At 38.3% G+C, this 27,695-nt stretch overlaps 1 protein-coding gene across 1 annotated transcript in view; it reads right to left on the bottom strand.

Annotated features, from left to right (window-relative positions):
- The window catches only part of LOC139723826 (uncharacterized), a 30,377-nt gene extending 13,600 nt beyond the window's left edge, over positions 1-16,777 (bottom strand). The window contains exons 1-8 of the mRNA XM_071635033.1: positions 16,640-16,777; positions 14,319-14,534; positions 13,367-13,549; positions 12,306-12,513; positions 10,164-10,215; positions 8,616-8,669; positions 6,292-6,398; positions 4,248-4,397 (exon numbers count right to left, since the gene is read on the bottom strand). Of these exons, the coding sequence (XP_071491134.1) occupies positions 4,248-4,397; positions 6,292-6,398; positions 8,616-8,669; positions 10,164-10,215; positions 12,306-12,513; positions 13,367-13,549; positions 14,319-14,527 (963 nt within the window). The 5' untranslated portion in view covers positions 14,528-14,534; positions 16,640-16,777. The remainder of the gene's footprint in view (positions 1-4,247; positions 4,398-6,291; positions 6,399-8,615; positions 8,670-10,163; positions 10,216-12,305; positions 12,514-13,366; positions 13,550-14,318; positions 14,535-16,639) is intronic.
- Between the last annotated feature and the right edge of the window lie 10,918 nt (positions 16,778-27,695).

Genomic DNA, 27,695 nt, shown 5'->3' with positions numbered 1-27,695 from the left:
CGTAACCGCGATAAACACATCAATAAACTGTAACCGATCACCTCAATCCTAGCATCGCCGGGTATTTGTGCAGGCAATTCCCCTCCTCCACCCCCCTCGCAACCCTCGGAATGCAACACTGGGGGGTTTTCCCCCCAATCCATCTTTTTGATTTCGTGTAGAAGCACCTTGGGCATACAGCTGAATCATTGCCCTTAAGTTAATAGAGTGAGAAAAGCAGAGCAATCTGGCTTGGTCTGTGCAATCAAATGGTGTGCCTCCACTTCTCACACAATTGATGTGTGCGATATCAATGTATGGTATTTCATTTACATTTTGATGAACTTCATTGATCTTGACCGCAAACCACAGATTGATCTTCAACCCTCCTTGCAGTAATGAAATGTTTTCCTATCTATTTTTATCCATTCCACAAAATATATTGCTGTCACTGGACTTACTAGGGCAAACTCATGGATCTTCTGGCCACAAAATTAGACTGGAGCTAAACTGAGCTAAAATTGAGCTCAAAAAGTGAACAAGTCTTTTGTTTCGTAACATAAAAACAACATCTTGGACAAACCACGGAATTCCACAAAATTAATGTCTGCTTCTACACACACATTAAAAAAAAAAAATATTCAAGAGCTAGTCCACATTCCCCCACTTATCCCATTCTAGAGGCAATTATATTTCTGTAAAATTTGTCATTTTTCTTACTTGAGTACAGATGCCTTTTTTTTCTTTCTACATTTGCAAGATGAAATTTCTTCCTTTCATAATTGATTCAAAAAAAGATTTCCAAATTAGGCTGGTGGCACACAGAACATTACTGTTGCTTGTTTAACTGCCAGAAAATCTGTGTTTTATCCATGACATCATCCCCATAATCTGTGTGACATTATGAATCCAGTTTACGAAGAGGAATTAACCCATTGAGGACAGTTTGATTTTGCTACAACACACATTTCCCATAGACGCTTGCCCAAGCATACTCGGGACTCAATAGCTTATAGATAGAATGCAAACTTGGGATTATGTTTGACTATAGCAAAGTCAACACAGGACTGACAGCTTTCAATCCTTTCCAATTAACTCTTTATGTACCATGTTCGCACGCCCGACTCGGGTCAATGGCGTGCCAAGTTTGCATATTTTGCTCAAACCCACAAACCCGCCTAAACCCATCGATAAAGAGTCAAATGCCACAGTACAATGAAAGTGTTTCTCACAGTTCCATTAATGTCACATGTAGCTTGCATTTTATGTGGTGACTGACTATCAAACAGTGTACCCTAGGTTTCAGTCACTGTTTTCTGTGCAAATATCATGCCTATGCAATGATGCAGCTACTGGTCATTTGAAAGAAAAGCAATGATAGATTTGTCATGCAATTTATATCAAAGTAAACTTTGGCAAATTCTCTATAACTTTGGTCATTACATGTCGTGGGTAACAAAAATTTACAAAATTACATAGATTTGATCAACGGAATGTTTTCTAAAAGTATGACTATGTCACAGTTTCAGAATAATGTGGCGCACTTACAAGGGGTTTACACCATGGCATATAAAGAGTTAACTAGACCACGATGGCAAACGGTCATGATGAAGTGCCTTGCCTAAAAAAGCTCTACTGCTACAATCAAAGGACTTGGACCACAAACTTTCAGAATGAGGTTTCCAAGGTTTTATCCACAGAACCACAACAATTCATCTAATAGATAAAAAAGAAAAATAAATCTTTGAGCTTCTCGGCAAAAACTATTTCACCAGCCCATTTCAACTGTGAATTTTCTGTGTATTTTCATGAAAGTAAGTACTTAGCTAATGTGATATTGTAAAAGTGGATATTTTCGCGCGACTAATTTTTCACGTTCGGCCGGGTAAGAAGAGTTTCACGTGTTTCTAATTCTGCAATATCAAATCATCAAGTACAGGAACATATGGCAAGCAAAAATATTCACATGCTTTTATTTCCAAGCTAGTCTCTGGTTGCGTGAAATGCGCGAAATTTCAACACCGCGAAAATTTCCACTTTTACAGTATATAACTGAATGGACAGAAACAGAGAGACAGAGAGACAGACACAGACTGACACACAGACAGAGTGAGAGAAGTATATGAAAGATTATATAGTACATGGTGAAATCTTTGAAGGCTTCTGTGGCAGTAGAACATTAGGTGGTAGGCGTTGCCGAAACGTCGGGACTGGGCAGGCCCTTTTCAGGGCCAAACACTTACCCAAGAAAGAATATGTGGTGTACTGTTAGAGCATTCCACCATCCATTGGTATATATTACATGGGCTAAAACAGTGATTGGTCATAGGGCAATTACGTGACTAATGCAGCAAGATTCGCAGTCGTTTTATTGCGTGCAATGACACCACGTAAGGTTATGTTGTTCACGAATTTGACTGGTTGCCAACAGGGCTAAAATGAAATGATGTGTGCATTTATGTACGCTATAGTGTAACATATATTGCCTTGTCTATCATTGTAAAATAACACTTAACATTCCCTTGGGATCTATATTTTACCCTTGAGACAATATTTTTTTTATCAGCACTGCACACTTTGGGGAAATATAATCCTCTAAAGAATATGTAACTCTCGTGGGGATATTAAAGCATTATATGATACCTCTAAAAAAAGCAATATCTAGTGTATAATATATCTACAGAAAGAGAGGGAGAGAGAGAAAGAGCACAAAAGAAGGGAAGTAGGAAGATGGGAAATGATAACCTGGAATGTCTAGGAATCATTGTAACATCAGTCAAGGTCACACTGGCAAAAGATCACAAAGTTACAGATTTTGGGTCATCAGTCCACACTGGCAGTCAAACTTATTGATCTTTAACCTGTTGAAGACGAGTCCCGAGAATACTCGGGCAGGTGTCTATGGGAAATGCGTGTCATAGCAAAACCAGTCCGTCCTCAATGGGTTAATGTTCTTGAAGTCTGAGTCACTGGTGTGTGTGGACAAGAAAGAAGAAAGAGCGCCCCGTCTGACAGCTGGTGATTGTCACATAACAATGCACATCTGTACATCACAATAACTACACACTTAGGAGGCACTACCCGTAAACAGGTGGTGGACTGGTCAAGTAGCGAACTTAAAGGGAAGGTAAACCCAAAGAGCAATGTGGATTAAGTGAAAGCAGCAACATTAGTAGAACACATCAGTGAAAGTTTGAGGAAAATCGGACAATTGATGCAAAAGTTATGAATGTTTAAAGTTGTGGTGTTGGAACCGCTGGATGAGGAGACTACTAGAGGTTATGACGTATGAGAGGACACCAATACAAAGAAAATATAAAGGGAATTCAACAAAAATTCATTTTTCTAGCATTATGAAAGAGCACTTGACTAACCGCTTCCAGAAAGCAGGGGGAATAATTGCTACCCTTAACATATGTCAGTGTCAAGTTGACGGAATTTGTAATTTTCATGAAAAATGGATTTTTGTAAAATTTTCTTTATATTTTCTTTGTATTGTTGTCCACTCATACGTCATAACTTCTAGTAGTCTCCTCATCCAGCGGTTCCAACACCAAAACTTTAAAAAATCATAACTTTTGCATCGATTGTCCGATTTTCTTCAAACTTTCACTGATGCGTTCCACTATAATGTTGCTGCTTTCACTCAATCCACGTTGCTCCTAGGGTTTATCTTCCCTTTAATGAAGTTTCAGTTACTACTAGTATAATAGCGTTCACGCTGCCCAAAATTAATCCAGAAGATTGGAGGAAGTCCTGAAAATTTCTCTTATTTGAGATGAAAGTTTCGTGAGATGTTTCGTGAGAAGTTTCTGGGAAGTTTGCAGTCGCATCGTCAAAACTTTGAGATCTTAAAGATCACAATATTAAACTTTACGATCTTCTGCCAGTGTGACTGTGGCGGCTAGAATGACTGGGAATATTTCAGCGTCAGGAGGTGTGTTGCATAAATATGTGATTTACAGGTAGCTTGGAAAGACAATCATAATGTAATCCATCTGGAATTTCAGCTGTCATGTGATTAGGGCAGCACCTAACTTCATGCTAAAGAAAGGAAAGAAAACACAGGGGTTCATGCAATTTCATTTCTCAGGCTGAGTTTCGTTTTCATGTTTTGAAATAAATGACAGAAACTTACTGAGACTTGAACAACAACAACAACAACAACAACAACAACAACAACAACAAAAACTCTGCTTGCTGAAAATGTTCATATTTGAGCAAGATATATCTGCGAACTAGTTTTCTTAATAATGTGGCATACTTACTGCCTGGCTGACAAAGGTTTTTGTCTTATATCGAGGGCCTCGTACATAGGTCTGCTCCATTGCAGCTGCATCTGATTTGGTTGAAAGGGCACCAAATATGGCAGCATCATGTGATACGTCCGACATAGCACCCTGGTTCCCTTTCTCTACCTGCAGGTTTAAAGGGTAGTGCAAGAAAATTGCATCAATTGACCTTATCGTTTCATCAAACTTAACAAGGAAGTCCATGCAACATTCATACAATGTAATTTCACATCATGTAGTACACAAATCAAGAGCTCCTTGTTTAGATTTGTGAAATAAAAATTGTGTTCCTTGAGCAGCCAAAAAAACAACAACAAATAAATAAATAAATTACACTCAACATGGACGCATGACTTGGGATACACCATAAGAATGCAAGAGTAGGAGGCTCTCATATTTCAGAAATGGACCAATGTACAGATGTAATTCCATTACAATACCACTTGCCTAACTACGTCACCTGTGTAGAATTTTTTATGCATGCTTTCTTCTTCTGTTCTGCTTCCTCAAGCCCCCACTCAAGCATTCTTATAGTGAAGCTGCTATGTCATCATCCTTCTTCATTGCGATTTGTTATAAATCTTGAAAACATTCTGACTCCTTTTATCCCAATCACTATAAATTCTGAAACTCAGTACCTGATATAGCGTATCTATGGTTGCTAAAATGAAAAAGTCAAAAAAATATCTGTAGTCCTCCTTTAAATACCACGGAAAGCACAAAACTGCATCATAAAGATATTGCTTTAGAGAGCTTCACAATTTCATTTAACTCTTTGTGTGACAAGTTTGCATGCTCACCTCAGTCGAGGGCTTGCTAACTTTGCATATGAGACCGCCCAGAAAAAAACCCACAAAAAGTAGGCCTGAATAAATTTCAACTTTTCTACATCGTTTAAAGGAGTAAGCTCTAAGCTTAAAAATGATAAAAAACTTATAAAACTTGGACCATCCTAACCCATTCAAAATGTGATAGAAATTAGAAAGAGTTAAGTTGTGCAGTTTTGCAGAAAAGAGGGTATAAAGATTAGGGTCATTCAGGCATGCTACGTAGAAGTATCAGAGAAGGTCCGACAAAGACTGTTAATACATGTACTTCAATTTCAGCTTTGTTTTAAGCCGCCAAATTTTGGCAATATGTAAAGAAAAGTTTATTTTCTCAGCTAAGACAAACTATGAAAAATCTGAGTTGGTCTACATTTTATGTTGGTCCATCACAATGAATCCTAATCTGCCACTTTTTGTAGGTTTTGAGCCAGGCAATCACACATTTTGCTCAAATGCAAATCTCTGTGCAAACTGATCTATATAATTGAAATATGCCCCAGTACACTGAGAGCACCAGAGCCACAAGTTTGTCATGAAATTTACTTCACAGCAGTTTGTAACTTTCCCATCAACTTTTTCTATAACTGCATTTCTGGCAAAAGTTTTTATAACGAGCTACAAGACTCTGAAAAACAGAATGTTTTCCAAAAGCCCTCATGTGTTAAGGTCCAGAATAATGTGGCACACTGGGGGGTTTACACCACAAACAAAAAGTTGATAATCTTTGATGGGTTTTGATTTGAAAGAAAACAATATCAACTACATGTATGTCAACTATGAAGGCACCAGTATAGAACACTGTAGTGGATTCTAAACTCAGATGCTACAAACAGGAAATTATTGGGAGAGGTCAGATTCCTTCTCATGATTCAAAATTATTTGCAGTGATCAAAACAAATTTTCAACAAATCTCTATTCTGAGATGAATTCATATGCACAAAAGAGAAGATTTAAAAGACAAGGAAAAAAAAGACACATTGGGAGTTAATGTTTTACTCAAGCTTTGGAAAAAAAAGAAAATGAAAACAATTGATATTGTTTGCGACGCAAGCTAAAACACATCAAAGAGTCAATTTTTTCCTACATTCATGGGCAGCTAATTTCATTTTTACTTTTATTTTCTCAATTTCCATCTCAATTTCCCTTCTCTAAGAAAGTTGTCCCTCTTCTCGAAGACACCCTCATTGTCATACCTTGGTATCACCAGCAGAAGACGAGAAGTTTTTGGGCTGAAATCCGTCTTTCTCGATCTTGTCCATGACCTTCTTCCTCTTGAGTTCTTCAGCAGGTGTTAGCACATCTGAAAGACAAACAAGACATATCTACCCGATTGTCTTTGCGGACTTGACCTCGTTTCCATTGATGCTTTGGATATTACAATCAACTGCTAGAAGCGGGAACAAAAGTACCAGTAATTTTTTTTTTTAACCTTGTAAGAGTCAGTTAAGCCTGGGCCAAGGTGAATTTTGATCTCCTAATTTGCAAGGGCTTTTCACACATTACATTGTCTTTTCATATATTAATTCATTCATTCTTTTCATGGACATGTATTTTATAAGTGCTGTCCAAACAATTACAGTGCACTCCTGTTATAATGAACACAGTTACAACAAAATTCCAGTTACAATGAGGTAAAAATTCAGGCCGTAACATTATCCACTCATGTGCTCTTATTGTTTATCTGTTCGGTTATAACGAAATTTCGATATAATGAAAGAAAAATGCTGGACGCGAGGACTTCGTTTTAACAGAAGTCACTGTATTGCTCTTGAATAAGCCAGTTCATAAATAGCTCACATGCACATGGGTACATATGACCTTCCTTCTTTCTTGGTTGGTTATGCAGTTCACCCATTTCAAAAGTGTTCACACAAAGAATGAACTTGCATACACCATGCAACCAGGAATGGTAGTCAACTTGGGGAAGCATCCATTTCTTTGTTTTGCATTACATGCATTACCAAACTTTTTTTTCTGTTAATCTTGCCAAAATACCAGACCTGCTGTCAGGTGGATGTGTTGGCAGGCACTATAGGACAACACGAATAAACACTGTATAACAGATGCTTATCTCAGCGAATTAAAAAAAAAAAAATCATGCCTGTTGGTACAAACGACCTTTTTCTGCTCATGTGCAAAGTGAAACTACGAACTGGATTACTGAAATGAACTGAATAAAATGATGATTTGCTGAACACATCAGCTGAGGAAAAAATGGATGCTTTAGTAGTATGAAACAACCATGGGACCAACAGCTTTCGCCCGTTCCTCCTGTAATTCATTGAGAGCCATCAATGCCCCTAAATGAGGTCCTTTTTGTGGGTCGAAAGAAAAAAAAAAATTGTAATCCTCTGTGAAAAAGCAGTCAAGTGGTACAAAGATACCCTTTAATGGTCAACTGCATGTGCCTTCGAACAATGCATATCATCGATCAGGCTAAACATACACAGCCCTGTCGCTGTACACAAGCACGGTGTCTGGTCGGGCTACGATTGGGCATGAAGTATGAATAAAGCATGCACTGATGGGCTCACAAAGTGTTTTTGCTATTACACAAAAAGGGCACCTGACTGGGGTCAGCGAAAGTAAGAATCTAGTGAGCTTGGCCTTGATAGCTACACACTTCTTCACACAAGTTTTGTGGCAAAACAAGTGCATTACTACATTGGAAAATGATAAATTTGAAAAAAAAAAAATACATTCAGTTTTGAAACAGAGAGATAACAGATAATGATAGAAGAGACTCTAATCTTTTAATCAAAGTCGTATTTCTGGGCTGGATCACAAATGCAAACAATCTTGTGTACATATTGGGAACACGGTATTCCAAATTTCAGATATCAGATTGAGATTTCAGAATCTGACAGGGAACCAGGCCAATAGCTACCCCATTCCTTACGGGAACCTGGTATACCAGGTTCCCATGGCGTCAACTGATAAACGAGAACCTGGTATACCAGGTTCCCAAAATGTAAACAAGAGTGCCTGCATTCGTGGCCTAAATTCATGTTTAGTTGTGCTATGCTGACCAGAAAAAATGGCTTTGGTAGAAAGATTAGAGTTTCTTCTATCAATATCACTTTTCTTTCTGTGTGAAAACTGTGTGTATCGCAGTATTGCAAGTGTATTTGCCTTTTCTCCAATGTAGTGTGTGCTTGTTTTGCTGTAAAACTCATTAATGAAGATGTACATAGCAATGAAGGTTGATGTTTGATTTCGCTGACCCCATTCAGGTGCGTCTTTTGTGTATAACAAAAGAGTTTGTGAGCCCATCAGCGCACGCTCTATTCATACCTTGCACCTGATCAATATTTCCAAGGTTCAAGGTCACATGTAGTTGACCGTGAAAGGGGTTACATGTAACGCTTGACTGCTTTTGCACAGGTGGATTACCAACCTGTCCATTCTCTGTCGATGGGCAAAAAGAATCGTGTTTGGGGGCATTGAAGCGCTCAGAGAATTGCGGGAGGAACGGGTTAATGCTATCATTCAGAACTCATTAAAACTTCACACAAACCTTGTTTGACAGTATTTAGCACTCCCTGCTCCCTCAGTTTGGCATCTGCACACGCTGTGAAATTGTTGCATAAAAACAACTTGTAAGTGGGTGAGCGCTGTCAGTATCAAAAGTTAAAATTTGTTTCATTGCATCATGAATGCATGCACTCACTGAAGTATACATGCAAGCATCCACACATGAACTACATTGTACAACCTTAAATATCCAGACCCTCCCAGGAGCATACAATAATTACTACTATATCAATACATACTGATCCTTCCATACAAACATATTCTGCTCATATGCATGCATGCATACATACATACATACAATGTGACCGTGCATCACAAAACGAACAAAAAGTCGCACACACTGATTTTGTGTGAGGACTGAAAATAGGTGAAATGGGTCAACCTAACCTTGACTTTTTCATATTTTCTGAATGGGCAAGTCTTCTACATTATGCTAAAATTTGGGATCATAAAACGGGCAGGAAAGTGTGTTTTGAAGCAGTTTCTCTCGAACAATTTTTTGTAGAATAGTGTGATTAGGTGTGTCTTTAGAGTCCCCTTTTCATTTCTTAAAGACCTTGCACATACTCTTCACTTTCAACTCTCTTAACTTTTGACAGGATGATGCTACTGCTTTGAAAGTTGGCATTAAGTATGGACAGAATGTGTTGATAAGGCATGCTCAATTTCAGCTACTTTAATCTGATAATCCCTTCATTGTTGTTACTCCAGTGGTTAACATCCTGTTTCTTGTCCCATTCATCCCACAGCCAGCTTGGCTTGGTAAAGATTAAGTGCTTGAATAGACACTGTACTTCAGAGCCTCTTTTCTCAGTTCACACTTTTCCTGAGTGCATGCTTTCTTTCCAAAATTTAGATAGGTTAGGAGAGTCCATTTGGTTTGAGTTAAACATCATTTTAAAGCTTAAAGTCTGCTCTTTCAGAATATGCTCTTAACTAAAATTTCATGTATGGCGACTTTTTGTTTGATTTGTGATGCAGGGTCACATATATACATACATACATACATACATACATACATACATACGTAACAACTAGTAAATGGCACATCTCAGTTTGATATGAACAGACAAGTGCATACTTTTACGTCTTTATTTTGTTGATGACGGAAATAAAATTGATTTGAGTTGAAAAATTGAATAAGAAGTTCTACCTGACAGTGCTAATATTAGAGTATGTTACGGTAGTCTAAATCAAGACTATGAGTCAAATTGGTAGGCAAAGCTCATTCTTCTTGGTATATCTTTTTGTGCCCATTTTCTTGCAAAATAAATGAGGCAAGTGCGAAAGAAAGCTGTTCATTATGATAGAACATGCATACTTTCTATCAAAACTTAGTAGAGTGTTGCATCAATTTGGGAGCCTGAGTGTAGCAATTGCAATGGTGACCATAATATTGGCTAAAAATGTACAGATGGAAATCAAATCACAGAAAAGTCCCCCCCCCCCACCTCCAATTCAATACCATCCCGTTAGTACATGTATTAACAACACAGATAATGATACAAAGAAAGGGTGATAGTCTACGTACCAGCCGCTTCCAGTGCCTTCTGCATTTTCACTTTGATGCTTTGGGCAGGATTCTGTGCAAAGTAGAATAGTAGAAACAAAACATGTACCTTGGAAGAGGTTAGTAGCAATTACATCTGAAGATTGACTTTGTTAAAAAACTTTGATTTAAAAAAAACTTTAATTATAACTCTATAAAAGGAAATACTTTTGAGTCATTAGAAATTGTAATGTGTTGAATTTTACCTCATAATAGTTATTATTGACATTACCAGTGGTTTCTATAAAATACACGAAGTGTAGTTACATAGATTCTAATCAAATGATTGGTCAAGATGTACAAGTGTATCTTGGCTCCTCCTTGTGTGTTTCAGATAGTTCCAAAGTTATCATCACATGGATAATTCTCACTAATGCCCTCTGTAATGGGCATTATTTGTATACAAAGTACTACAGCTCAAAAATGCTTGAGGATGGCTCATGGTATTTTGATAGAGATATAGAAGTGTGTCATTACTGAGCATCGCATCAATTTACATTTTACTATAATAATGTAACAAATGTAAACAGAAGAAAACTGACCAGAAATGAATATAATTGAAGGGGTCGGTGCAATATAGTGCTAACCCACACAATGGTCATTTTGAGATAATCGCTGTTGAATGTTTGGAAAGTCCATACATTTTACATTAATAAAAATGAATGCATGCATTTTTTACCATCTTATTGGTTGAATTCAAATATGATATTTTCACTGAGGTTAGAGTGAAGGATAAGGATCATGAAAATGCATGTAACGAAATATTGACAAAAGTGTGGGTTAGCACTATATTGCACCGACCCCTTCAATTCAAAATTGGAAAAATGAGCACAGAAAATGGGATTCCATCGAGATTTGAACCCGAGACCTCCGGATGCTAGCCCGATGCTCTACCAACTGAGCTATAGAAAGCCCTACATGTAGTTCAGTGTTCATCCCAGAAACCCTAAATTCTCAATGCTCGGACGGTCAGAAGCTAATAGTAGTGTGTTCGTGTGTGACACACACGCACACACTTGAACCTGGCATAAACCTGAAGGATAATTCAACTAGGGGATAAATGCGAGGGATCACCGAAGTGATGCAGCTTTTTGGGTATGTAACAAACGCAAACAGAAGAAAACTGGCCAGAAATGACTGTAATATATAAGTGGAAAAATGAGCAAAGAAAATGGGATTCCATTGGGATTCAAACCCAAGACCTCCGGATGCTAGCCTGGTGCTCTACCGACTGAGCTATAGAAGCCCTAGTTCAGTGTTTGTCCCAGAAACCCTAAATTCTCAATACTCGGATGGTCAGAAGCTATGGCAGTGTGTTTGTGTGTGACACACACGCACACACTTGAACCTGGCACAAACCCAAAGGATAATTCAACAATATAATATACAACAATACAATATATACAACAATATAATACAACCATACACTCGAGCAAATGTGTATAAATTTCTTGTAATCTCGCCACAATTCTAATCCACTGTGGAATGTATTTTGTCTTCAGCTGCAATGATATTTTCTAATTTTGATAGCAACAAAACCCTTGGCAGGGTTGCCAACCTTGTTATGGGAACAGCATTGCAGTTTTCTGAGGGCTAAAGAGATGTATTTCTGGTGGAAAAAAAATCATATTTTCACCTTCCCTCAATGGATATACATTGTAGGGAGTAATGCAATAGACCAGTTCGTAATTCCACTTTGCGCATGAGCAGAAAAAGGTCATTTGTACCAACAGGCATTTTGGATTGTAAATTCACTGAGATAAGCATCTGTGATGCAATGATTATTCATGTGATCCTTATCTAAGTGGTGCTTCACCTTACAACAAGAATGGCATTTTGCAATATAAAAGGAAATAGGCTGTTATTGCATTCAATACAAAACAATGAAATGGATGCCTGCTAAATTGTCAACTGATGGAGTATTCTGATCACCTGATCTATTAAACGCTTAAAGTTTATTTTTTGTTTGAACATGAATGCCATAAATTGTTACGTTGGGCAAGCTTTGAAAAAAGAGTGAAGTGCCTAACCAAATGAGAAAAAAGAAAGGTCATTTGTACCAAAGTGTACATGAGCTAATTACGAACTGGCTTATGTGGGAAAACCTTTTTCTTTGATACATACAGCATCCAGGGCCTCAGCAGTTTTCCCCTCAGCAGCCGTGCCTTTGCTCTGTGCCTCCTTTCTTGAACTACTCGACGCTCTGCTGCTCTGGCGGTCTCTGGAGACAGACCTGCTACGTGACCTGCGCCTCTCCCGTGACCTTGACATTGATGACGAATGTGACCTTGACCTCCGGCCTCTCCTCACCGGTGGAGAGTCTGAGGGCGACCTTCATGAGGGTGAATCAAAATTACAAGCTCGACAGTTATTGGTGAATGCAGTCTTAGAGCAAGAAAATTTTCAAACATGTATGTACACAAAAGGAAAGATGCTTGTACATTAGAGCATTCAGAGCATTTGAAAACATGTCAGAATATCTTCATACACATAATCATTTCTTGATGCATAGGGTAGTGGTTGGATATTGAAGACATTTATAAATAAAAAAGAAGTATAGAACATTGTCCAACTCTAATTCAATCTATTCAGTTCCTTTATTGTGGGGGGCCTTTATTTGCTGCATGAAGCAATTGATCATGACTAAAAATGGCGGTATTACACAGTATATTGAAGTCATGTTGCATATTGTGGTAGTGTAAAATAATGATGTTCTCTGTGTTACTACTGTTAGTAAATTGATTAGAGCACTGGGCTCCAAAAGATCTACATATTCATCCATGATAGTTGCTGCACAGCGATTGCTCATGACTAAAATGGTAGTATTGTACAGTGGACTCCCATCATAACGAAGTCTCCGGGACCAGCAGTTTTCTTTCGCTATACCGAAATTTTGTCTTGACCGAACAAATATACAATAAAAAGCATAGTGCAGATATTGATACTGCCTGGATTTTTACTTTGTTGTAACAGGAACTTCGTTATATCCATGTTCGTTATAACAGGAGTGCACTGTACAGTATACTGGAGATGTACAGCATAATATTGTGGCAGAGTGCACAATGATGTTCTCTGTGTTTTAGTAATATACAATGTACATTGTAGCTCTGGGCTCAATCAGATCTATGCATGCATTCATTCAGGATGGTTGCGTCACTTTGAAGTCAAAAGGCAAGGGTGCCTACCTGTGCCTGGACCTGCTCCTAGATCGACTCCTCCTGTGCCGCTTCTTACTGGACCGCGGGTAGTCCCTATCCCTAGAGCGGCTGCGAGACCTGGAGCTTGAATAGCGCCGAGAGGAGCGGTGGCTGGAGCGGGATTTCTCCCGGTCCCTGTCTCGTGATCTGCTGCGATTCCTAGAACGGGATCTGTGAGATGGACAATGACGCACTTTCTAGTACAGGGACAACAAACAAACTTCAAACACCTTATTTTTACCTCCACAAAGGAAGGAGTTATGTTTTCATTGGCATTGGTTTGTTTGTCTGTGTGCAAATAAGTTGTGGACGGATTTGGATGAAACTTACAGGAAAGGATGATAATGACACAGGGGAAAATATGATAAGTAGTGATCCAGGAATGTTTGAGTTTTTTTTTTTAATCTTTTTGCAAATAGGGTCAATGAATTTGGGAGTTCAAGCTGCCTGAATTAACAAGGGTGGTTTAATTCAGTCTATTGACTAAAACAAGCATGACATAGGTACATCTCTGACATGCGAATATCAACGCATATTTGTTACTTTGTGTACATCTGTTGGCGTATGTAATCTGTCATGCGTATTTACGCAAAAGAAATTCGCATAAACCAAGGTCTAAATTTAAACCACCTTCGAGAATTCTGGCCTGTACGTTTCTAAGACAAAAGGAAGAAAGAAAAAGTGACAAAAAAATAATACAAGTTAGAAGTGTCTTCCCCTTTCCTAATGGTAGCATGAAATGATGTAATACAATCACTGTTTGAAGCCTTCAAGTAATATCAAAGATCAGCTTCAATGAAAGCAATCATTTGTTTAACAAAAAGCATTTCAATAATAATTTCATTATTTCTCTCACAAATGTCAGATAAAAATGCTGGAGAAAGACATCAGGGAAGTTATATAGTTTACACTGACACAACTGTCTTAGTTTTGTTCTTACCTGGACCTATCTCGGTCCTTTGATTTCTTCTTTTGCTTGTGACTCTTTGACGATTCTTCCCTACTTCTACTTCGACGCCTTGATCGTGATCGTGATCTACGACTGCGCGACTTGCTGTAACGCCGGTCGTAGTCACTGTCGTCACTGGGGGATGTCCGTGATCGGGATCGGGATCGATGATCACGCTTGTGCTTCTTGCGGCTCCCCATTTGATACCTGTTGGACAACAGAGATTTCTATTCTTTACAATCATATAAGCATTCATCACACTCCCTAGCATGAATGAATTTTTGTCATGACTGGTATTGATTTAAACTATGATTTGTTCTACATTGCCTTAACCAGTTGAGGAAGGACTGATTTTGCTGCAACACGCATTTTCCATAGACACTTGCCAGAGTATACTCAGGACTCGTCCTTAATCATGGGTTAAGAAAGAAATTAAACTTTGTAAGCAAGCAACCAAGCCACGGCACGGGTCGACAGCTCAAGATCGAAGATGGAAGAGACAATCAAATGTCCAACTACATTGTACTATGGTAGGCCCTATTTTAAAAACAAAATGAGAATAAACACAAAAGTGCCTGGCCAGCATTCTAATTGCCTACAAGGGTAAGGCCAGAGATGCTTCAGAATGGATAATGCACTTTCATATTCATTAAACATGGAAATATGATTTCTGGATTAAATTTATGTAGGCTTAGATCCTAGAAATCTGTTGTAAGTTTGGCAAAATCGTGAAATAGGCCCCACCGCAGTGCGTGTGCACCCGTGCGTTAGCAAGCAAGGGTAGGTCCTAGGGTTAGGGTTAGGGTTTAGGGTTAGGTACCGTAGGGTTGTATTTGTAGAGTAACTGCTGAAGTATGCGGCCGTGCACCCGTTCGCGGCAGGTACAACATACTCGGTAATATACCGCTAAAAACAGTATTGCACTATTACATGCACACTACACATACTAACACACTACCAATCAACGAAAACCAACCGATAAAATAGGCACAATCTCCGACAAAAGTGAAATTTTCTCACCTAAATGACAACATATCTCATCCAAAATTTAATTTTCAGTACTTCTTAACATAACAGTTAAGAAACAATGGTCCAAGAAACTGGATTTTTTGTCGTTTTCTCGATGTTCATGGATTTTGAAAACATATCCTCATGTAAAATAGAACTTTCGCGAGCCGATATGGGCCGCCATTTTTTTCGGAAAGTGGATGTTACCATCGTAAAAAAATGAGAAAAACACGAGAAACACATCAACAACACCGCCAGAATTGCAATCCTGTTTGCAGCCAGTGCATGTGCGCCCGCTATTTTCACATGCGCCCGCTATTTTCACGTGCTTTCGCAATGGGAATTGGGGCTTACGCAATGTTCGCGAGACATGTCAAGGCGTTCAGCTGAAGATCGCGGAGCACGCACGTATTGCATAGGGATTGTACATCGTGCCGCAAAGCAGAGCTACTACGGCGCATATCAGCGAAAATTGTGCCGGGTTTTGCCCTGGTAAATCATGAAAACTGCGTTTGTCATTGATTAAATTTTTAATCAAAACAATAGCGTTAATGAATGATCTTGTCTATGATATAGACTCTACAGATGTACAGTATGAAATGGTTGAAGATGATTTGCCCGAGTTGTTTAGAGTATGGAAAAACCCTTAACCTGCCGCAAACGGAGTATTTTACTCTATGGTTAAATTGGCCGTTGAATTAGACGAGGGACATTAGGGAGTCCTTCCGAGAATAAAAAGTTGACGACCAAAGCAAAAAACGGGAGAAAGGGAGGACGAACCGACTACACTATAGGCAGATAGGTGCCCGACCTAGTCGGATCAGGCCGCTAGGTGCGGCAGTCTTGCATTGTGCAAACACACTGGCGCCCGTGTCTTGATGGGCGCTCAGCATCGGTTGATTAAAACTCGATTTTTGAAAAAAAAAAAAAAACAGACAGGATTTTTTCTTCTTTTCATCATGGATAGTGGACATGTGTGTGTAACAAAAAATCACCGTGCAAAGTTGCGACAATTTATACGTCAGATGTAAGATGAAAAAGAAGTGAATAGGGGGCCTCATGAGGCGTTCCCCCCCCCCCCCCCCCGGGCCTCATGAGGCGTGGGGGCGGTCCTCATGAGGCGGGGCAGTCCTCGTACTTACGCGGGAGCGGTCCTCATGAGCGGGTATACACTCGTGTAGGTAGAACCTCTATCAATCTAGCACTCGCTATTTCGAATAGGTGGGACTACACTGATACACTACATAATAACTCAAAGTGAGTCAAGCACAACAGCTATCAAGTTATCAGAATAGTTATATTACCTGCCGTTCGAGGGAATCAAGTGATTCGAAGTCACGCAAACCTCGCCCAGTGGTTAGACGCTGACCATTATTTTCCTGTCACAGAATACTTTCAAAAGTCCTGATTATTATCACCACCAGCACCGTTTCTACAAAAATAATCACGCGTAGACTGAGTAAACTCGAGGGCAAATTGCGCCATCTACGGCGGGAGCGATCGCAGCAGTACGGATGTAGGCCCAACGTAACCATTGTGTGTGAATTCAATGTTGCTGGGTTTATTTTTTTCTTTCTTTTTTTTTTCCCCTTCTTTTTTGACGAAAATTTCATTTATCCAATTCTCGAGAGTGGTAGCTAGGTTTCTCATTTCTTAGATAAAAGGATTTATCTTGAATCATTTTCGCATTTTTATTCTTTTTTGGGGGGCAAATTTAATGGCAAAACCACTTGAACATCCAGTTGGCTACGTATTTTTGACAAGATGGTATTAACAGTAATAAACAATACACCCTCCAGAATATGGGGTTATAGTGTAAATATTTTTTCTTGGCAGAAAAGTGTATCTATAGATCCATCTCTTTGCTAAACTGATCAATGGACATATGAATAGTTTGTTCGCAAAAACCGATAAGTCCATTTTTGAAGATTTTGAAGTACGGTCTCTAGCTGACATAAAGTACAAAATAATACCTTTTAAATGATATATTGGTCACTACATATAAAGGTACATTTTTGAAGTTATGGCCAAAAGAAGCAAAATTTTTTTTATTATTCTCTTTATTTTTCTTGACCTTTAATCGCAAATATCTCCATTTGTCAAATATGGACTTATCGGTTTTTGCGAACAAACTCTTCATATGTAATTTCGTGTACTTCCCAAGGCAAAATGGTATATTATAGATAGGCCTCATACACCTTTGTCGAAATAATGTGTATAATTGACCAATGGAAAGGAATTTCGTGAATTCTACCAGGGAGGTGATTCCACATGGCAAAAGAGTGTATCTACATGGTATAGATAAAGCCCTTAGAATTTTAGGTAACGTTGATGTTTTGCCCGACAGAAAAGGTGTATCTGTGGACACATCTCTTTGACAAAATGAACATTGAAAATAATGTTTCGTGGACTTCATCTAGGCCTATGGCAAAAAAAAAAAATGTATAGATTAATCTGTCATAACGCCCAGTCTGTGTGTCTGTGCGGGAACTCAAGCTTAATCGAACCTGCAGCCGATTACAAGGATTCTATATATCTCTATACAGCCGAAGTCGCTCGGGGACCACGTTGATATCGGCTACTAGTATTCATCCAAGCCAGAAAATAACCTTCCGTTGGCGTCGCGGCACATAGGTGCACGTCAAGAGACCGACACCCACGAGTCATAAAGCCCATGAGGTATACAGCTCACGAGTCATACAATCCATTAGTTCGACACTAAACTAACAAAGCCCATGAGACCGACACATTAAGCCCCGTGTTGTAGTATTATCTGTCGGACTCGTGGGCTGGTTTTACCTAATGTCGAAAAGACTCGAAATCATGGGCTTTATTTGACTAGTGTCGAACTCATGGGCTGTATGACTCGTCAGCTGTATGACTCATGGACCTGTTTCCAATGTCGAACTGGTGGGCTGTATGACTCGTTGGAGTCGGTCTAGTGGGATGACCCCGCTTCACATCGGCCTATACTGATTATTAGATCTCTTCAGTTTTTGTTACCACTTGTTTTATTTTCTGTGGTTAATGTCTATTTCAGCCATAACTGGGCGTCAATTATGGTATGTCTAACAATATTCAATTTATGGCCTGGCATAGCAATGCACCTGACTCATTGCATAACCCAATTGAACAACCTATGGAATCATCTTTTTCTTTTAATTATTGATTTGGACCCCTCCCCCCTCCCTTATGGCTAAATTGAATCAAACCCAAATAATCATGCCATAGACATGTAGATTGAGTGAATGCAACGATAATTATTAGGTCATACTAATAGGCCCTAAGTGAAGGTTTGAGGAGAATCGGATGACCCGTTTAAAAAATAATCCGTTTGAAAGTTATGACTTTTTAAAAAGTTTTTTTTTTCTCCGCCATTGATAGATGAAAAGACTACATGTACTACAGTTCATTATTTTGCATATTATGGGAAACAAAACATAAAGAAAAATAAACAAGTAAACGTTTCTAGCACGATGAGAGAACACTTTGTTGACTTGCCTCTTCCAGAAAGCAGGGAGAATAATACTAACTTTACCATACATTAGTGTAACAATTAAAGTAGAGGAAATGTATACTTTTTATTAAGAATAATGAAATTTGTGGAATTTTGTTTATATTTTGTTTATATCGTTCTCCACAGCATGATACGTCATGATCTGTCGTAGTCTTTTCATCCAGCGATGGCAGCACCAAACCTTTAAAAATTCATAACTTCTGAATGGATTGTCAGATTTTTTTCAAACACTCACTGATGTGTTCTATAGAATAATTATTGCTGCATTCACGCAATCCGCATGTATTGGGGCCTTCATTCCCCTTTATGATAAGTCAGTGTTTTAAATCCGAATAGGTCTGTAACTGCTTGACGTTTTGTTTTATTTTCTTCGTCTTTTTTTTTTCTTATCAAATTTTGCAGGCGAATACAACGACGTCTTAATGTTATAGATAGTATTGTTCTTAGAATGATTGCTATTGCTGTCATTTTAACTGTTGTAGTTGTCATTCATGTTACATTGTATAATCATTAGTGATTATAAACCATTATTATCAATATCGTTTTGTTTTTATGACTATCTTTACCAACACTGTCAACAACATTCTATAGCAAACTACTGGTGCCATCAGTATAGAACAATATTGAGATCACCAACTCACGTATATTTAGGAGAAGAAGTGTCTTGTGATTTTGCAAGTGCAAAAGGTTTTAATAGATTGGTATGAACTGTAAATACCTTAAATAGATACCCTAGATGCTCTTTACAACTTTTACTTATTCAAAATAAAGGAAAGAGATCAAAGTAAACAGAACAGTCCCCTATGAAAATATATATATATATATATATATATATATATATATATATATATATATAGAGAGAGAGAGAGAGAGAGAGAGAGAGAGGGTGTTGGAAGGGGTGGATATGATTTACGAGAGAGGGAGGGAGAGTGTGCCGACAAAACTTTCGCAGCATATTAGTTTCTAGTACATGAAATAGAGCTATGCAGAAACGTTTAAAAGATGATTGCATGGTATCATGTTTCAACATTGTTTATGATTTGCATATATTGCAAATATTAAGAAAATGCCCACCCTCTCCCTTCTGTCCCTCTCTTCCACCCCCATTCTCCAGGTGACCACCTCTCTCTTCAATTTCAATTCAAGCTTTATATTTTTCCACCTTTTCTCAGAATATACAAAGAAATACGGGAAAAAAATTGACATGCATTTTATGGGATGATACACAGGCAGCAAAGAAAAACAATAATTATGTTCATGTCTACAGTAGTCGCTCACTTGCTGTATTACTATCTCCATTTTATCATTTTTTTTTTTTTTTTTGCGTATCGATATCTGTATAATATCTATATGGTGTACTTATTCTGTGTCTGCCCATTATCAGGAATTTTACACGAAGGACACATGAAGGAAACCCAGTGGCTACTACTACAACGAAGACTTTGCCACAGCTCACGAGGTTGCTGCTCGAGTCTGAATAACTATACACAGCCCTGTCGCTGTACAGAAGTCGCTTCGCATGGCGTCTGGCAGGGTTGTAAGAGTCTGAGAAACTCCACCGGCGGTATAGTACGATTGCTTAAGATGTCATCACGAATGACCCGAAGTTTCCTCATCGTGTGTCCATCTTTGATCAAGTTTCGGGACAGTGTGACGCAGCTCAATCATACTGTTAATCTGTTTGCAGATGAAGTTAAGACACCCCAAAACACAAACACACACCCAATACAGAACTTCGATTCCTACATCAAAGTAGTTGTAATAATAATTTGTTGTTGTGGTTCAACCAATGTGTTGTGTTTTTGCTTAGTTTCGTTTTATTTTCATTTTTTTTTTTTGTCGCTGTCCCTTATATCTTTTTGCAAATGATATAAACCGCCAGCTTACAATATAGGTTTTCATCCTTTGGCCGCACTATAACTGGTCTTTTGTAGGGGGAAAGGCTGGAGACATGAAGCGTATATGGGCGGTTTCAACAGAAGCAACAAAAACAAGAAGAAGAAGAAGAAGTGACGAGCTAAATATACGTTAATGTTCCGCATTTAAGATTTCATTATACGATGACGGTGATATAAAACCCAAATCACCCTCTCCCCCACCGCCGACAAGAACTGATTTTACAAAAACCGCAGAACGGCTCATGTTCACCGGGAGGCCGTCGATATCATGTTCATCAAAATGAATAAATCATATAACTGGTATTTCACCAAAGCATATTTAAATGTAAGAGCGCTGATTATCCCGCTTATACACGCAGCTGACACGCTGGCTCGATCTGAGGCGCAAATATAGTCCGTCGGTGCGGTCACTTACCTTTGGCATTCGCTTTACTACCGGACAAGCTGCACTGATTAATTTATTCTTGACGGGTGTGAAAAGCACATTTTAGATCTCAAGAATGCTTCTGTCTACTAGAATGCTTGTCTTCTAACGCAGTGGACCTATGAATTGATTGCATATTACATGACTGTACAATACTCATGATTTTATGAATGTCGTATTGTAAATGGCTCTCCATTTTCACTATGATGAATTTGATAATGATATCGATTTAGACCACTGACCGAGGATCTATATTTGGCCTTCAGTGCACAAAGGACATAATTTTCCAGTTTCTCTTTATCTCATTTGTCACTGGATTTACGTAATGGAATTTGCAACATGACATGGACGTAAATTAGCACAGATTATTCAGTGTTTTAGTAGTAGCAATGATGTAATTTTACGTCGATAAAAGGCAATTTTGTCAATCAGTTGCAATAAGATCAGCTTGAATTCATTAATTCGAATTTTTCAGCACCAGCCACTATAACGGGATAGAACCAGCAACGTCTGTCGAGCGAATAAATGTCGTAGGTCTATAATAGTGTCATGCTTCTCAGCCTTTTTAAACCCTATCCACACTTTGGCTCCTGCATTTCATTTTTTTTAATGCCCGGATAGATAGAAAGTGCGAATCTTTTTTAAAGGGGCATTCCAGACGATTTTCATAATTTCACATCATATAGTATATAAATCGACAGCTCCATATTATTTGTGGAATTTTTATGGTCCTTGAGCAGAGAAACAATGCTCAGAAAAATCTTAAACAAATCACACTGAACAGTGTTGATGACAGAGGAGCCTCACATATTTCAGAAATGTAACAGTGTAATTCTATTACAATACCACTTGCTTATTCCAGTTCACCGGTGTAGAATGTATGCATGTCATCTTCTTTTTTTTTCCTCCTTGAGCCCCAACTCATGCACTCTTATGGTGAGGCTGCCGTGTCATCATCCTTGTTCATTGCAATTTGATGTAAAGTTTGAAAACATTCTTATTCCTCAACCCAACCACTTTAAATTCTGAAACTTTGTACTCGGTATAACTAATTTATAGTTGTTCAAATATAAAAGTCTGAATATCATCCGGAGGTTTCATTTAGTTCATTTTTGGCCGACATCGCGGTACACCATGACAGAGCTTTGCGGTCCATCGGTGGGCCGAGGCCCACTCGATGAGAAGCACTGGTCTAGTGTATGCAACGCCTGTCACTGTCTATCTAGCAAACAGTAGGTTCTGGGTTCAAATCCGGTCACAATATGTATGCCCATGATTTTTATCACGGCTACTATTCGAGCCTTGAATACAATCTCTCCGCCAGTTGCGATGAAATAGATCTACGCAAAAAACAAACGAGCAAACAAACAAAGATGCGAAAGCATTGTATGTTAAGACATGACTCACATGTCTGCATTATCATTTGGGTATCTGATCTAAAAGTAGAATTCATTTCATTTTAATATTTTCTCTAGAAAATTGATATCTGTTTGTTTCCGAAAGGCAAAGTAACCACACCTTCAGTGAGCTAATTAACAAAAGGATTAGTTTGACACTATTCTTGTCACAAAGTGCTACAGGTTGTGATGATATAATTTTGCCAATTTTGTATACATTATGTCCCACACAGTGATTGTGGCGGTACTCATTATATACGGCACTGGTCTAGGGGTGTGTATTACCCCACCTACGTTCAATGCTGTACGTAGAGCCTACTTCATCTTGGTCTCCTGTCTGTTGCATTATACCATGGACCTGATATACATAGACTGTTCACTGCAGTCTTTCTTTGATGTAATGATCGTCGCCGACACCTGATTACGTGCATCTTAAAGAGTACATTCAGGTGTCTGGACAATAATGATTGTGTGATCATGTATCGTCACTAACAAAAGAATCTTTTCCCTCATTTCAGTCTTGCTTCGCTGATGTGCCTTTTCAGGCGGAAATGTCTCTGAATGAATACAGATGATGAGGAGCAGCAAACCTGAGATCATTACAAATTTTGTGTCAAAAGATGGATAAATGCTGATTCGCACATTTTCGCACATGCATAAGACCTTACCTAATGGCAAGATATCCGTTCTCTTCCATTACCGTCCCTTTTTGCTCTGGAATAAGCTGGAGAAAAGTGAAATATTGAGATCACAAATGACAATCATTCTGCCAAAATGTTAGCTTTCTGTTAAAAACTGCCTGCTTCTCCCAAGCGAGATTGTTTGAGGTATGATTTCCTAACACACACCACAACTGCACATTCACTTTACTTGATTTTTGTGAGTTATTTTCTTCTGCGCATATAGTTTTAGATTTCTTGAATCTCTGTCTTGCTCTTCTCCCGGCTTGCTGGCGGTGACGATCATGGGATCAAAGCAGTGAAGCATGCTAAAAATGTCTTTGTGACGCTTTTGAGATGTACGGGTGCATGAATTAATCAACGATACGATGAATGTCCATGCGCATTAGGTCCATGATTATAATCCTCAACGTCGATGTCGTTTTCTTTGCTAACTTTTACCTAGACTTCTGCCTGGCAGCTTGAATGATGCAGCGTGTCACGTTTACGGATAATGCGCACACCCTTGATCGACTATGCCCTCAAGAAATTATTTCCTGATAGCCTTCAGTGACTGAAACTGGCTATGCAATCACTCAGTAAGACATAGAAATGCTGTTTTATATAATAGTTAATCAATTTTGACAGACATTTACACACCAGTCCTGCATACGCGCATATCACACCAAACACGATGTCTGCTCATGCATAACACAGGTTGATATTCATTTCAATGTTTATATCTTTGACATTGATACTGATGTCATGATTAATGTTGTATGTCTCTTCTCTACGTCTATCATTGATATCTATATGTATCTGTTTTACCTCTGCTGTAATTATGTAAGCATGCAAACAAATATCCAGAAATTTACAATAAAGTTGAATTGTATTGTTTGAATTGAGTTCAACTGAATTGCATTGAATTGAATTGAATTGAATCGCATCGAATTAAACTGAATTGAAAAATATGGTTGTAAACAGAATGGATATCTCAAAATGTTTACACGATCATGATTGGGTTTTGAACCCATTCTATAAAGCTGCATCGTCTACGTTAAAAGCAAAATTAGTTTCAGTTTCAATAAGTTTTATTTCTCCACTTGTACAAAACATGAATAAGTATGACAATATCAAACATATTCACAAGTCATGGGCATATAAACGGGAATTCTCAGTACATAACCATATGAATAACACATAATATATTTTCATTATAACACACGAGGGCGAAGAGAAAAATAATGGCACATCTATTATGTGTATTTGCAAATAATAATTTCACAGATGAAAGAAACAGAAATCAATGAAACAAAATATATGAAATCATTCAGTTTTTGAAATAATTGGCATAATATTACTGTTATACCAACATTCAGTGCGTGAACGTAAGAGGTAGTCGTTTGTAATGGTGGAGTGAGTTAACTATGCAGCAAGAAATGCTTAAATTTTTATCCATGTATGACATATTAAGTTCATATTCTTTATTTACCAACAATGTATTGATTTTTAACAAATTAAATGTGTAACTATAGCTCCACATATTCCCAAGATTGACCAATGTGACTGTCGAAAACTGACCATTTGTGTGTGTGTGTGTGTGTGTGTGTTCATTCATGCATGAATCAAGAGATCACTTTCATTTAGACACAGAAGTTAGTTAATGTATTGTAGAAACAACCCCCTGCCATTGCCTGCAATGTTGATCTGCACACCATGCATCCTTTCATTAAAAGCAAACTGAAACACAAACGGTTGACTAGGGGCTGAGTTACTTTATATATATATATATATATATATATATATATATATATATATATTATATATGATAGTCGAGACCATAATGAGGACAGAAGATGTCGCACAATGCCGGCTGGCGAAGCTTTCGACCTCAGGTCTTCGTCAGCTTTATTGTCTATATTATATATAGTATATATATACATATATATATATACATATATATGTGTGTACTATATATATATATATATATATATATATATATATATATATGTATATATATATATACTATATATATATCATATATACACACACATATATATATATACATATATATATACATTTATTCATTTATCTATCTATATATATATATAGAGAGAGATAGATAGATAGATAGATAGATATAGATAGATAAATATATCTATATATATATATATATATTCATACCATGACACGTATATAACGATTCATCCGTCTGCCCATCAATCCATCCATCCATCTACCCATCTATATTTAGCTATTACGTCAGAACCTCTCCCCACCTTCCTTTTCCCTCCCACTCTCAATCGGTAGATGATTTGACAATCTGTCATGGATTGTAGGCAAAAGTGGAACTAAGAAGATAATCAGACAAAAACTGTAACGTGTCGTTCTGATGGAAACAGAAGAATCCAACCACATTTTGCTTCTGTTTGCAATCGGCTTAAAGTTTAAGGCCAATATTGGTATGTATTGTATAGAAACTTTAGGATGGGTAATAAAAGGGTTGGGATTTCCGCAAAGTCCGTACCTACAGGCGTCGGGCTTGATAATTGCACAAACAGGACTGTCTTTGCCGCTGTTAATACTTTGAAAGGTATATGGCAAAACAAGTTGGCATCCTCCCCCTCCAACCCACACAGTCTCGCAATGGCGGTGAAATAGTACGTATAGAAACCGCTTGTGATACCTTGGACTTTACACTTTCCCCGATAATCATTAAATACCACGGACAACAGATAACAGGGTGCTACTCACGAACTCAAGTACAGGCTCGCCCCCAACGGCCACTTAGCACGTACCACTTTCCGGTACATCCAAAGTTTGAAGTAAACCAAAGCCCAAATTTAAATGTGGTTTGCGCTAAAGCAGCAATGTCACTAGAACACGTAAATGAAAGTTTGAGGAAAATTGGGCAATCCTTTTTAAAGTTATGTTTTTTTAAAGAGTTTGGATGCCGTCATCGCTGAATATTAAGAAGACAACTACACTCTTTTTGTTATTTTCTATCAATGAAAGAGCACTTCACTTACTTCTTTCAAAAGGTATGGGGAAAAATAATACCCTTACAGTTAACATAATTATGTCAGTGACAAGTCGGCGTGTACATGTACTCTTCATGAAAATCAGATTTTGTGGAATTTTCCTCATATTTTCTTGATATTTGTTGTCTAGAATTACGCCATTAATGTATTAGTCTAGCAGCCCTCATAACTGGCGATGACAGGGCTGCTTTAAAACTTCATAACGTTTGTATCGATTGTCTGAATTACCTCAAACTTTCACTGATGTGTTCTACTAAAATTGCTGCCTTTACCTAATCCGCATTGATGTTAAAGCTGTAGTTTCCTTTATATTTATTCTCGGCCGGGGAGTGTGATACCAACGAAAATGACATGCTTCGTATCATTGCTGCAGGGGCGGATCCAGGAATTCCTTAAATGGGGGGGGGGGGGGGTATTTCTGGTGCTACTTCATTTCATTTTTTTTTTCATTTCTTTTGTTTTGGCCAAAAAAAAAAAAGGTGCTCCTGATTCGTCCCCGTCTGGATCCGCCACTGTTGCTGCGTTATCATATTCGGGCGAGAAATGGGAGTGACAATATAAAATGATAATCAAAATAGGGTATCAAACGTCCACTTGCTGACTTTTATTATCTTGTTGGATAAAACATGACATGGAGGGTGTCAAGCGAATGAAAAACCGCAAACACACGCAGGACATATTCAGGAGTACGCGCCCAAAATTCATTAAAACACAAGTCATATCTTTCACAAGATGGCATGCAGTGCAAGTACAAGTAAACGCACACTCCGCACGCGCATACAAATTTCGAGTTCAGGCATCGCTTCCAAAATTAGTATCGCGCGTAATGATTTTAAACAGTCGAGACTGTACTGTCTATTACTCGTTCATGTCGACCAATGCGTGCCGTCAATAACTGCGGCTCAGAACAAAATGGAGTGAATATAATCGACTTGACGAAATTCTTTCGCATCTGTTTCTGCTTGAGAAACCTGCAGCAGAAGAAAGAATGGAAGCGTAAAAAGGTATCCACCCCTCTCTCCCCTTCCCATGGGATATCCGCAGCGTTAGTTTACACAACTTTGATGAGAAATATCACGATAAGAATTCTGCGAGAGTACGTTAATGGGGCATTACAGAGTCATAATGTTGATGTTTAAGCGTCCTCCTTAGCATGTGCGGCAACTTACTTAGTTATACATAGATCGTACTGACGCGCACGGTAGCCGAAATGATGCATTTGCCATTTATTATTTCGCATTTAAAGCCAACATTATAATTTCTCCTCACGCTCGAAAAGGAGCTTTGCATAAATTAATCTTAACTACTCCCCCTAAATCGACATTAAAATCAGAACAAACCCGTTTTTTTTTTTTTTGGGGGGGGGAGGGGGATTACTGCATGCCATGGAAAAATTAATACGTAGTGATTATGTATACTAAGCA

This window comes from Diadema antillarum, unplaced genomic scaffold, assembly GCF_040938485.1.
Source record: "Diadema antillarum isolate AM-2024a unplaced genomic scaffold, OU_Dant_1.0 scf00000201, whole genome shotgun sequence".
Taxonomy (NCBI): domain Eukaryota; kingdom Metazoa; phylum Echinodermata; class Echinoidea; order Diadematoida; family Diadematidae; genus Diadema; species Diadema antillarum.
The sequence above is the reverse complement of the archived record's forward strand: the minus strand, read 5'-3'. Positions and strand labels throughout refer to the sequence as shown.